The sequence below is a fragment of the Nuphar pumila genome, chromosome 7, assembly GCF_984573655.1.
Source record: "Nuphar pumila chromosome 7, dmNupPumi1.hap1.1, whole genome shotgun sequence".
NCBI classification, from domain to species: domain Eukaryota; kingdom Viridiplantae; phylum Streptophyta; class Magnoliopsida; order Nymphaeales; family Nymphaeaceae; genus Nuphar; species Nuphar pumila.
The window spans coordinates 14,559,666-14,573,062 of record NC_143255.1 but is presented as its reverse complement, the minus strand read 5'-3'; the positions used below and the strand labels follow the sequence as shown (position 1 = coordinate 14,573,062).

General features: G+C 37.8%; 1 protein-coding gene across 1 annotated transcript; it reads right to left on the bottom strand.

The window, feature by feature from the left end:
- Positions 1 to 10,139: 10,139 nt before the first annotated feature.
- LOC149831227 (putative disease resistance protein At4g10780) lies at positions 10,140 to 12,017 on the bottom strand. Its single transcript, XM_090012961.1, has one exon. It carries the CDS (start codon positions 12,015 to 12,017, stop codon positions 10,140 to 10,142), a length of 1,878 nt encoding a protein of 625 aa, XP_089869087.1.
- Positions 12,018 to 13,397: the final 1,380 nt, after the last annotated feature.

The following is a 13,397-nucleotide window of genomic DNA, read 5'->3' as shown; positions in this document are numbered from 1 at the left end:
ATGCAGATTTTTCATACGTTTCTCGTAAGACTTTTATTCATAAATATTTGAATCTTTACCAACTCTTGTGCCTTAAAGGCTATTTGCTTTCGTTTTTCTTAATCAACTTCCATATCACATAGAGGTAAATACTCCAATGATATTTATTTTATATTTTCATATCATGCACCAAACAAAAGGTTGATTTTCTAATTATAATACATAACTTACATGCCATGAAATTATGATATTAGTAGTTACACTAATCATCATCAATATGCCTCTCATGGACATGTAAAATTTTATACTCAACATACACTTGTCATACTATGCATAAAACATATTTTTTTATAATATCTTGAGAATAACTGTCTTGACGATATATGAGTTTTCATATTAACATGCATATTAATGATTATGACTTATTCACATAAAGTATGATTTTTTTATGATATCATGAGGTCTTTTTGCTAGCATTTTACCATGTCTATCTCACAAAGATATATGATTTTTTCAATTATCATTTTATCATAATACTTACTGCAAATAATGCATCAAAGTTATGCATTTTAGTAGAACAAACAAGCATATATATACTCTTATCTAGAGTACCACCATAATGAATTTTAAGTATGCTTTTGCTCATACATCACATATCAATAATGTTGTTTTATCTCATATAATCAATTCTTTACGAAGCTTTATATATAAATTGGTCAAGTGAGGTTGCTTATAACTCTCCGATAACCTTAAACATCTTATGTCAACAGTGCACATAGTCATCTCATATCATTATCATTTGTATGAATCTACGATAAATACACATACCATGCATTTTTACTGGCAAACCAAACTCCCACTATCCATGTGCACCATTCAAAACAACAAAGAAAATCAATATTATGTGTATTTTCAAACATGTGCTTTTATTTATCACATATTTGTAAAATATATTTCATTTAGGCCTATCAATTCCTTATTACTTTGGATCAATATATATTTAGATCCAAACCACCATGAATGGGTATATCTAATTCACATTGCACACCATGCATTAGCCTTATAATATTCAATTAGCTTTTCATACAATCAAACCATTTAAGGAGCTTAATACATGATGATTGATTATCATCATTATTAAAATAGAAAAGCAAAACTAAATTGTTCTCACTTTTTTCATGCATATCAATTTATCAATTAAAAGTATCTCATGTCAAACACATATATTATTTTATGGGACAAAACACAAATCTTCTAATTAAAACCAATTTGATATGAATGGCATCCAAACTTGATGGGTAGGAGAAAGAAAAAAAAACCTTATCAGCAATTAGCAATTGCCAGGAACCTTGTCGGTGAGTTTATGACTTTTTAGAGGTAAAAATTAAAGTGGGTGAAAGAAAAGTTTATTTGTTTTCCGTCTTTTTGGTTTCCTAACCAACATAGCCTTTAATATTGTTTTTTCACCATGGCCTTTTTTTTTTTGAAAAAAAAAATTCGGGTATTTAAAAAGGCAAGAGGGAGCAAAAAGGTGTGATATATGTTGCACCTTATTCACCTTTTGGGAGAAATAGGTTTGCTTTCCTTGATCTCTCATCGAGTGTTCCCCTCATTCTTTCTTTGTTTCATGATTGTAGAGGACTCACATAACCTGATTCGTGAGGACTACATGTGGGAGTGAAGTTCAGGATCTTATGGAGCATGATTACATAGGAATTTTAGAGGTTTCTTCAAAGGAATGTTTTGGGGTTCATTCTTCCAAGGAGAATAGACAAAAGGAGGACATGTTGAACATCAAAGAGACCGAATTGAGGCTCGACCTTTTTGGGTCTGGGTCTCTTGAGAGAAAGACAAAGTTTACAATAATCTATTTAGAAATAACTTATCAGATACATATGGATCCAACTTCTCGAAGCCTTGGTAAAACATGTCAAGTCCTATTGGGCATGCCAAAACTGTGGATACACTTGATATCACACTAAAAAGGTTTTTTTAAAAACGGTAAATAAAATTTTGAAATCATATTTGTGAAAATTGTGGGTGCTCGGCCTACAAGTCGATCACCTTTCCTCTCCAAGTGGAGAGAAATTAGCTCCAATAAGACTTCCTCTTCATTGCTTAGTTGTTTGCATATATGGGGCTCTTTACCTCTTTTCTGTCTCCTGAAATGAGAAGCAAGACTTTGATGGTGCTAGACACCACCAAAGCTCAAGAAAAACAAAGACAAAATATGAATGGATACGTTCTATGTCTGAATATAGTATTATATATATTCAACTTATATGGTAATTGTATGAATTTAAATGATAATTAAATTCTGAATGATATATACTTGTTTGGCTTGATGAGAATATCTTTAAGTCAAATTTGGATATAAATTGAATTCAATAAACTTGCTCTAAGATGAATATATGAATCAAAAGGTTCATGTGATATGTTAAGAGTCTAAGAAATGAGTTTAAAAAAATCAATTTAACCATTTATCTTAATGTCACTTTTTAGGGTTGCAGTATAATTAACACCAATAAGTAATTTTAGCAAGAAAAGTTGACATAAGGGGCCATGCAAGTAGTTTCTTGAAAAGATATGTTCTTATTTAAAAACTTTTAAAATATAGTCTAATTAAGGACGAAAAAATATTTTGTGCACTTGAGTATACCAAGATAGTAATACACTTATATTTAATGGCCACATTCTACCATCAAATCAAATTGGCTGTAACTGTTAGGGTCACACCAACTAACATGGACGATACCACCTGGGTGGTTTCTGGCCAATTTAATGATAGAATAGTGTAAGTTGAGCAATGACTTGTTCTAGGTCAAACAGTTTATGACCAGTTACGAGCTGTGAGAAGACAAAATATGGGTATAGGATATCATACCCTTTGAGGTAGAATGGACTTGGCCAGTGTTTGGTTTCACAATGGCCGAAAAATAGTATAATATATTGGGCATGTTTGTGTGTCACAGACAGGGTGCTCCACGTACGTATAAGAAAATATAAATAAAATACATTTAAAAATAAAAATCTCGGGAGTTTTAACAATAAATATCTGTTAAAAATGTAAATCTTGTGATATTTGTCACAGTTTGAAAATCTTGCAAGAAATTGTCATTTTAAACTTTCAAGCAATTTATCGTGATCGCAAGATTTTTATAAATCTCGCGACAGTTTTTTATAAATTTGGCGATATTTGTCACAGAGCACGTGACATAGCTTCACACATCTTTGCCTTTGATTTTTCGAACTCTCACTTTCCCACCAGAAAATCATTTTCAAAATATATGATTGCTTGATTTTGTATTTGGAGGCTCTTCTTCAGCTTGGGTGAGGCAGAGTAACTTTGGACATTTGTAGACAAATGTTTCCTCAACACAGGGCAAGTAGACTGCCATCCCTTTGCAAATTTTCTCCAATGATGGCAAGTGAGCTTTAACTTAAAGAGCAGTACAGAAAGCATTCTCTTAACTCATCTTTTCTTAAGTGGTCATAGCTAAACTGCAAGCGTGCAAAGACTTTGTTATCCATATCTGGGATTTCAGATGCCGACTCCCTCAACTTGTCTAAAGCATTCTTCCACAGCAGTATATCTTCCTTGCCCCTCATTGCTCTTGCCACAGTGATGATTGCTAGTGGTAGCCCACCTTACTCGCGCACAATGTCTTCAGCCAAAGGCTGGATTTGTGGTATAGAGGCAACATCACCAACTTTTTGACAAAACAAGCTCCATGATTCCTCATGAGTAAGAAGCTCCACCATGACAATCTCAGTAGTCTCCATTTTCCTACCGACTACCTGGTCCAGAGTGGTTACCAAAAGCTTGCTGTGGTTATGGCGGCTCGGATTCGGAACTCCCAATTCCTTTCTTTGCTATCTGTTTGTGACCATTTGGAGAGTGCTTCTTCTGTCAAATACCTGCTGCAATGTCCTGTTGCAACTTGCTTAAATCAAGAGGACCACTTGGTATAGCCACAAATATGACATGGTCGAATCCCTTCTTCTCTACAACAGCACCTTCCTCCCTGACCAAGTTGTGTATGTGTTTGACTATTGTGGTCTTACCAACTCCCTTCAATCCTTCCGTATCATTTGTTGGATATTTGGGTTTGGGTCAAACCCATAATGTGACCCGGTTTAACACTAATGAAGGGTCAATTAGTGGGCAATTAGTGAGATTTAGTAAGATAGAGATTACGAAAATGTAAAGGCGTTCACGTTCTAAAACTCCTTATCCTCTACTATAAAGACCAAGGCTGGGCTGCATGATAAGAGTAGCTGAAGCCTATAGCCTCTGTCATCTTAATTTTTATTTGGGTTCATGGTCTTGCTCACCATTGACTTGAAAGCTTGGGCTCATCAAGTCCCCAGCAGGTCGCATCTATCATTGCTTCTACCAGTATGTGTTGAATTAGCATTTCTCTTCTAATTTTCAATATATACTCAAACATTCTACTCCGCGCATTCTGCTGTGCGTGTGGGCATCAACATCGTTTTTCTACGCTCGCTGAATCTATTGTTGGCATAATTTATCCCATTCGTAGTTGCTAGATGCCTGCTTTCAGCAGATCCTGGTTCCGGCCAGCGGACAGCTACTTGGTACAAGTGTCGGAGGACTCGTCGGCGGCAGAGTCTTCATGGAGTGGCTTTCGCCCCTTGGCATTTCGTGCCAGTCGCCGGTGTCGGCATGCAGTAATCCCCGTCTGCTACCGGTTTTTTCGCTTGTAGGTAGACGATGGGTTCGCCGGCGCCATCACCTATCCTCGCTGGCCGGGCAGTCGACGGCAGGTCATCGGTGACGATAGTAGCCCCGACGGCTATACCGGCCATCCGGTTGTTAAAGCAGGGGAGGGTGCCGATCGCCATCGCTGGCGAGCTATACCCGTTTCCCATCGCCGGCGGTTTTCACTGCCGCTGTCCCCCTTATTGTAGAGGATGATATCTGAATCGAAGGGGGGAGGCACAGCTTCACAGGTACCCTTCACAGAAATTGGCATTCGCCGAGGACGGAAGGGGGAAGCCGATCACTGCCGCCGTCGCCATCGGCCTCGCCGGAGCCTTCCTCTGCAAGAGGGAGGGCGGCGGCTCTGTTTTGACAGCATCGGTAGGGGTTTTCTTCCCCTTTGCTTTCGTCGGGAGGTCGGTAATGGCTGACGGCGGTCGCCGTCGCTATCGACCGACCGTCGGGGCCGGCTGCCTTGGTCGGCTACCGGCAACCATGATCGGCCGCCGGTGGAGACATAAACCCCGACGAAAAAAAAGGGTGCAAAACCCTTACCTTTGCCGGGGGTCGTCGCCGGAAAGGGGGTGACCTTTGCAGGGGGTCACCGCGTCACCGGCAGCCTCGCCGGTGACATTCCCTGAATGAAATTGATTTTGACGTTGAAGCAGATTCACGCCTAAACTGCTTGCACACGATCTCAAAGATCATGAATCACACAAGTATAATTCCTGTTTTAATCAGATTCTAAAATTCAGTCACACACATATGTATTTCACATGAACAGTTGACATTTTAAGAACAAGAAAATCAGTCCGATCAGGTTCAGTTCAGTTCAGTTCAGTAGAGAGTTCCACGAAACAGTCGGAGAGCGCTCCTTAACTGACCAACAAAAATAACATTTTGGTTGTTCATTCCACACAAAAATTTTGTGAAAAGAAACAGTTTTACACCTTGTCCTTTCGCAACCTTGTATCAGATTAATCATTGTAAAATCAAATGCTTCAATAGAATAGTTAACAATTCCAAACAGTTAAAGAGGGCAATCAGCTAGTACAAACAGGTATACAACGCCCAAGCCAGCATTTACAGTAGACAATAATCATGGATCCTCACTTCCACAGTACACAGGTGGACCACTCAAGGTCGATTTCTGGCCGTTATCTTGTCAGACAACCTCTCTCACGGGAGAGTTAGGGGCGTTACTCCACACTCGGGATTCTTCAAAGGAGTTTTTTTTTTCTTTTTCACAAAACACATGCCTCAACGTCTTCTAGTTTTGCAAGTAGGTGCTCCTTGGATCCAAGGCCCAACAGCTAGATTTTGAAACAATGGATAGGTTTAGGCTTACCCATTAATCCAATCAACATGGTATAATATGTTTTAACAAAAATAAAATTCAAATCTACCTTACAAAACCAATACACCCTCCACTAGCTCAATTGGATCTTAACAGGCTATTGAATCTAGATCCAGATCTGATGATTTAATCAGAAAACAAAAAGTATAAAAAAATGTCCAAAAATTCTAAATATTATCTAAATTCTATAGAATGATTTTTTGACAAAAATATTGTTTATTTTTTTTCCAAAATATAATCTAAAAGTTCCAACAATAAGCATTTTGCCAGCATATCCACTTTAGGCTTGTGACTGATTGGGTTTGCACATTGAAGTTTGATGATATTTCTTCCCTGAACGTGTTTTCAACATGTTCTTCTAGATGTCGTCCGGATGCCTTGCATTAGTAACTCATCCCTTGAACCTAACTTTCATAATGTACAGGTTGGGCCTACTTTTGCTAGTGCGTTGTTTTTATCTGCTGTATTCTTTGATTTGTTGGGTGATCACTCATCACCCGCAATGATTTGTGCTCTAACACATCATGAATGATAATTACTTTTTTCTTAAAAAAAACCCATTTCCACAAGAATGCCCATTTCATATTACTCCTGAGGGCCAGTAAGGATATCTGATGACCAACTGAGTCTCTAGATGTGATTTTCATGTTTGGGCTAGCAAAAATTTGGGATTGGATCAAATGAACGTGTTTGTTAGTTTTTAAGGGGTTGAAGAATGAATGTCCTACAATGTATCAAATTGTCAACTCTTATGAAATTGTATTTTTACGTCAAAAAAAATACAATTCATGAGTTGATTCCTACTATTTTGACCGTGATGAACACATTGATGGGGTTAGATTTGGTCAAATTAAACAACCTCCCACTACGAGTTCCAACTAAATAGTTTCTTACCCAAGAGGATACCAAAACTCATGTTTTTAAAAAAAAAAATTCTTGGTAAAACTAGCCTTATAGATACGATGTATATGCTATGTTTAGTAGGAATGGGCTTTTGGATCGCCAAAATATGATGTGTAGATTTTCCGATGATGCAAAATTTATGGTGGTAAGGGTGTAAATATATACATGATAATTTAGTGGTAGCTGCACAGCATTTTTCTGATGTTTTCCCCAAATATGGCCCTACAGATGAGTTCGGCTTGGTTGATTTGCTAGGAAATGACACTTGGATAAAGTTTGTTGACAAAAAATATAACTTTTTAAGCTTTGAATATTTATGAAAAAATTATACCAATGATTTTTAAATCTTATTGAAACCTGTTGGATGATCCAATAGTCTATTCCTATAAAATCAAGCATGAGGAACACAACTGTATGGTCAGATTTAAGCAAAATACGAAAACCCTTACTAAAGCAGTCGGCTAGAAAAGTGATAAGCAACTGCCACCTACTCTCTCTCTCTCTCTCTATCTATCTATCTATCTATATATATATATATATATATATATTTGGGTAAGGAACCTCCTAATGAAAAAATATAATATTTTTATTTTTTAAAGTTATTTTTACACATTTGACCTTTCAATGTAATCTACATATCAAGTTTAGTAGAAAATGACCTTTGGATCATGTTTGTCTCTGACATATATGTCATATTTTATGAGGGTTGAAAAATCAATGGCTTATATTGTACCAAAATTTTAAACTTCACAAACCATGTTTTTATGTTAAAAAACTATGATCCAAGAGTGGATTTCTACTATTTTAACTATGTTGAACACATCCACACATAAGGTCAGATTTGGTAAAAAAATAACCCCTTATGAGTTATAATAAGGGGGTTCCTTGCCCACGAGTTAGCAAATGCTATCCCATATATATAGGGAAATAGAAACTTACAAAATACAAAAGCTAATAAATGATTCATAGTGGATTTTCATTTTTTTTAAAAATTTTGATCCCTTAAATGTGTTCAATAAGATTGATTTATTCGAAATCGACACTTGGATCGTGCATTTTTTGATGAAAAAATAATATATAGAGCTTCAAAAATTTATGAAAATCATATGCTGTTGATTTTTGAAACCTTATAAAAACCTATCTATGCATCATAATCAAATGTTCCAAGAAGTGATTCTTATAAAAATATGTGTATAGATCACGTATGTACGGTCAAAATTTTGAAAAAAAAGACCAAAAATTCATGAAAATCCAATAGCATGTTTCATTTAGTAGGTTTTGTATTTTGTAGGTTTTAATTTTCCTATATATATATATATATAGGTGTATAACTACCAGTGGGATCATGCTGGCCATCTATCGTGAGGCGTGATGGACAAACAATGCCCGAAAACTGCAAAAAAATATTAAAAAAGCGCTTTTGCATGTTTTTTGTGTCTTTAGCGACGTTTTACAGGCTTCAGTTCCACTGGGATCTTTAGCGGGGCTTTAAGGCGTCCTAACACCCAAGAGGAAAGTGCCATTATTTTTTAAATAAAAATGTCATTTTGGGTAAAAAAAATGCTGAAAAGCGTTTTTTGTGGCTAAGATGGACGCTCAGTAGCATTTCACTGGTAGCTGCGCACCTACCACACACTCTCTCTCTCTCTCTCTATATATATATATATATATATATTCTCTGTCATCAGACGACAACCTCATGAAACGTCTGAAGCAGTACTTGCTTAATTGATATTGGTTGTACTATTTTTGGGTTTCAAATAATCTTGGGCATGGGTAACCTGATTCCTTTTTTTCTCATTTCACACTAAAACTACTTCATCAAGTGACATAATCAATGTGATGATGTTTGCAATAGAATTTGAATCCAAGACCTCTTAAAACAAGGAGTTTTAAATTGAGAACCAAAGGCGATCCAGCATTGCACTATAATCTGGACAACGTTATGACAAACACTGTTTGACTGGCCTGCCAACATTGGAATAATTTTGAGCAGACAAGCAAACATGTAAGAGAAAATTCATAAATTTGTTTTTTTGAATGGCAAGCTGGCCCACCAGTTATTATTCAACATACCACTGGGATTTGAACCTGCAACGTCCCACCACAAGGAGACGTGCACTGACAACTCCCAGTTGGTAAAATTCATAAATTTGTTCAGGAGACAAAAAGTGATGATTTTGTGTTGCACGACAATGTACCACAATATTCTTTCAAAAAAATTAAAGGGAAAAAAAGACAATGCACCACAATATTATGATAAAGACTGTTTGCCAACAACAATCATAGTGGGCAAACGGAACACATGCAATAAAAGATAAATCACAAAGTTGTTCTGCAAACAATACGCGATGTCTGATGAAAATAACACGATATATCACCAATAGATAGAATCATGGTTTTTGTTCTCCCAGCCGACTGATGTCCGCCACGTTTTTTGTCCTTCCAACTAGATGATGTCCGTCTATGAACATAATGAGAACACCAGTGACAAGCAGATCAATCAAAGAAGTTCATCCTTGGGTTTGTTTAAAGCTACGATCAGATCTGCAAACTAGATCAAATTAACCAAAAAAATGCACGATAAAGAAAAGGGAGAAAATAAGCAACAGAAAATTCTAAGACAATTAAAAATATATATATGTGAGCAGAAACGGCACAACTAGTTAAAAAGAATTAAGAAAAAATGTTGTACCCTAAAACCCCAATGATTGAAAAAGATATTAGAAAAACGTGTTTTAAGGATAAATAGAATTCTCTCAGAAAAAAAAAAAGGATAAATAGAAAAAGAAAAAAGCTGAAGTACGCAATTCTTGGGGTTAAACGGAGAATCAATGACTAGAGGAGATCAAACTTAGAAATAACCCAGAATCCAAAGGAAGAAAACCAAAAGGATTTAAAAAAGAAAAAAGCAAAAGAAGATCAGAGTACGGATTCAGTCTTTTGACATAGGATGGGTTTCCATCCTACATTCAATCTAGCTGTGTCCAATCAACGACTAGGAATGATCCACATTTTCACCTGGATGTGGACTAATCCTAGCGGGCCAGATGCTTCAGCTGGACGGCTAATAGGGGATGCAAACGATCCTATGTCAAAGGACTGGATCCTTTTTGAGAAGATGAGAAATTTGATACCTGAAAACTAACATTCTTTACGAGAAGATTCATCCTTGGTCTAACGAGATTTGAAGAACCCTTGGAGTGCTTGCTTTGTTTTCTTATCCGCCCATGTCAACGCATCCCACCATTCCCTCTCTGCTTTAATGCATCTTAACATAGGCGGCATTCGTCCATCTTTAAATGGAGGAAGGTTTAGTAGCTTTAGACATTTGTGAACAACAAATTCCTCCAAAGAAGGAAAGCTGAAAGACACTACCCCCTTGCAAATTTTCTCCAATGACGGTAGATTTGTGAGTTTCAATATCCTTAGTTTGGGAAGGTCCAACGTGAGAGTAATATCATCATTCACGTAAAATAACTCCTTCATTGCCTGACAATCATCAACAGTCAATTCTTCCAAGAATTGAAGTTGTTTTACAGCAGCAGCACCGAGAGTTACGGGAAGGTTGGAAAGCTGTGGACAATCTCCTACGTAAATATCCTGTACACGAGGCACGTTGATCAATGTGAAGGTGGATTCGACGTTTTTGAATCTGGTCTCCAAGAATGGTAGGTGAGCAAGTGTTAAGGTGATCAAATTTGGAAAGGTGAGTGGGCCTTTATTATTGCTATCACCCGCTTCATCTGCAAAACTACCTGGTGGACTCTGGCATGTTTTCACGTCCAAGAAAGCTTTCAAGTTGTTGCACCTTTCAATCTGGAGTAGACCGAGGTTGTCCAAGTCAGAAATGGATGGTGGGAGATACATGATATTGACCTTGTATAGGAAAAGAACGCGGAGAGAGCGCATGTGGCTGAAAAATTTAGGAGGCATGGTGCTGCCCGAAGCACATTCTAGGAGGAACAAAGTGGAGACCTCGGGACACTTGAGACTTTCTGGAAGGGTTGATAGCTCTGCATCCATCAGTGAGATCCTTCTTTTTGTTGTCCAATCTTGGTCTTGGTGAGAACTTAGCGGACCAACGTTCACCTTCACACTAAATCTCTCCTCTGCAATCCTTTTGGCCAAGTCCACCATCAAATCATGCATGCGTACAAGTATTGCACCACTAGTTCGAGTTTCTTCCTCTATAAGGCTAGCATCTTTTAGCTCTTTAAAAACAGAATTCCCCCTTAGTTCGAGCTCCCTCAAACTACTGCCATCAACTCGACCTAGAAGCCCTTCCATTGCCCAACAATAAATTAGTTCGATTTTTGCTAATTTCGAATATAAGGAACTATACAGAAAGCACTGCTTTAACTGGTCGGTCCTCAGACGATCGTAACTAAATTGCAAGCTCGCAAAGACCTTCTCATCCATATCCCTGATTTTTGATGCCGATTCCTCCAGCTCCCTTTGGGCGTTCATCCATAACAGTTTATCCTCTTCGCCCCTCATTACATTTGCCACCGTGATAATTGCTAAGGGTAGCCCATCACAATGTCGAACAATTTTAATAGCAAAAGGTTTGATCTCAGATCTCGAGGCAACTTTACCTGCTTTGCTACAAAACAATGTCCATGCTTCCCTATCATTAAGGGTGCTCACCTTGACCGTCTCATCTGTTGACATTCCACGGACGACCGCATGGTGTCGAGCGGTGAGTAGAAGCTTGCTTCGGTTTTCTTTGCTTGGATTCGGCACTCCCAAGTCAGTCAACTGTAGAGCTTCCCACATGTCGTCCAGAATCAGCAGAAACCTCTTTCCTTCCAGCTTCCTGGACAACCACACGGAAACCCATTCTCTGCTTCCATTCTGCGGCCATGCAGGGCGTTCCTCTGGGGTTATGATCTGATCTGCAATGTCTTTCTGCAGCTTATTCAGGTCAAGCTCCGCCCTTGATACGGCCACGAATATGACATGGTCGAACTTGTTCTCTGTCGCAGCAAATGTTGGCCCGTTGGCTATGTTATATATATGCTTCGCTAGCAAGGTCTTCCCTACCCCACCCATCCCCCTGACACAAATCCTACCAACAGCATCGTCCTTGAGGCACTTGATTATCCTCGTCTTTGCGTCTTCAACAGATTGGCCATGGATGTCATCAACCGGCAACCGGTGTGGTGGTGGTGGTGGTGGTGGAGGTGGAGGTGATCCCACTTCTTCAAAATTTCCGTTGTCGTACAGGGCATCAACCTCTTTGATCAGCCGCAGCGCACGTTTGCTCATCTTGCGACGGAACATGTAATTAGGGCACCAGCCATTTAAGCAATCTTTCTCTTCTATGGGTTCTTTAATGAGCTTATGCGCTTCTTTTCCCACATTTTCAACGTCACCCAACCACCCTTTCACCACGCTGTTTGGGGTACATCCTCTCAAAAGAACTATCAACACTTTGTCTTGATTGTCCTCCATTAGGCGGATCAACTTGTCCATCTTGGTTTTGAGTTCAGCCAAGTTCTTCTCGAGGTCTTTGACGTAAATGATCTGACGACATAGGGGAACCGAAACACACTGGATGATTTGCAACGCAACACTCGTGGCACAAACCATCGTTGGATTGCACCGAATATCAGATCGATGGGCTGGACAATTCAACCAATACGTGAAGAATTTGTTTAACTGTACCAATCATTAATAGGGAATGCGTTACTCACATTAGAAAACACAGCTGAGAAAAAACAGCATAAAAAAAACGAGTTGCAAAAAAATCAGGAAACCATATGTACGGGTTATAATTCAGTTTTCATTTTATAAAACGGGGTAAAAAATGGACATATATATATATATATATATATGAGATTTTTCTACGAGAAACAAGTTAAGATATAGAAACAACGAGACTCAAATTGAAGAATCAATATGATCCGATCTAATTGGATCCGTAATTGTTGTGTTTTGAGAAGTACTTTGTTTAAATGTAAGTTTTTGTGTTCTAAGTGTAAGTATGGCAGGCAGAGCCAGAGGTCTCTGATCCCGTGGGCTGGTTCTCCGTGTAAATATACAAAAAAAAAAAAATGTGTTCTAATTAAGTGCTTCTCTCAAAAGAACACTTTGATGTTTTTCTGAAAAGGACTTGGGTTTCAATTTGTATTTTCAGTTTCAAAGTTTTATTGAACAGAAAAAATGTTTTAAACGGGAGTTTTCCAGACTATGAGGCAGGCACCTACCTCTTCATTAAATTTTAAAATTAATAATACATCATAAACATGAATCATTTGGATGACTAGTCTGGAGGTTATTTCTCCAAGTACAAGAATGATAAAAAACAGCTAATCTAGATAAGCGCCTAGCTTCATACATAACTAGCGTGTGATCGGCGATTTATCGACCAGATCTATACATTTTAAGCACATAGATAATTTTTTATTTATATTCTTTAAAATTTAACTG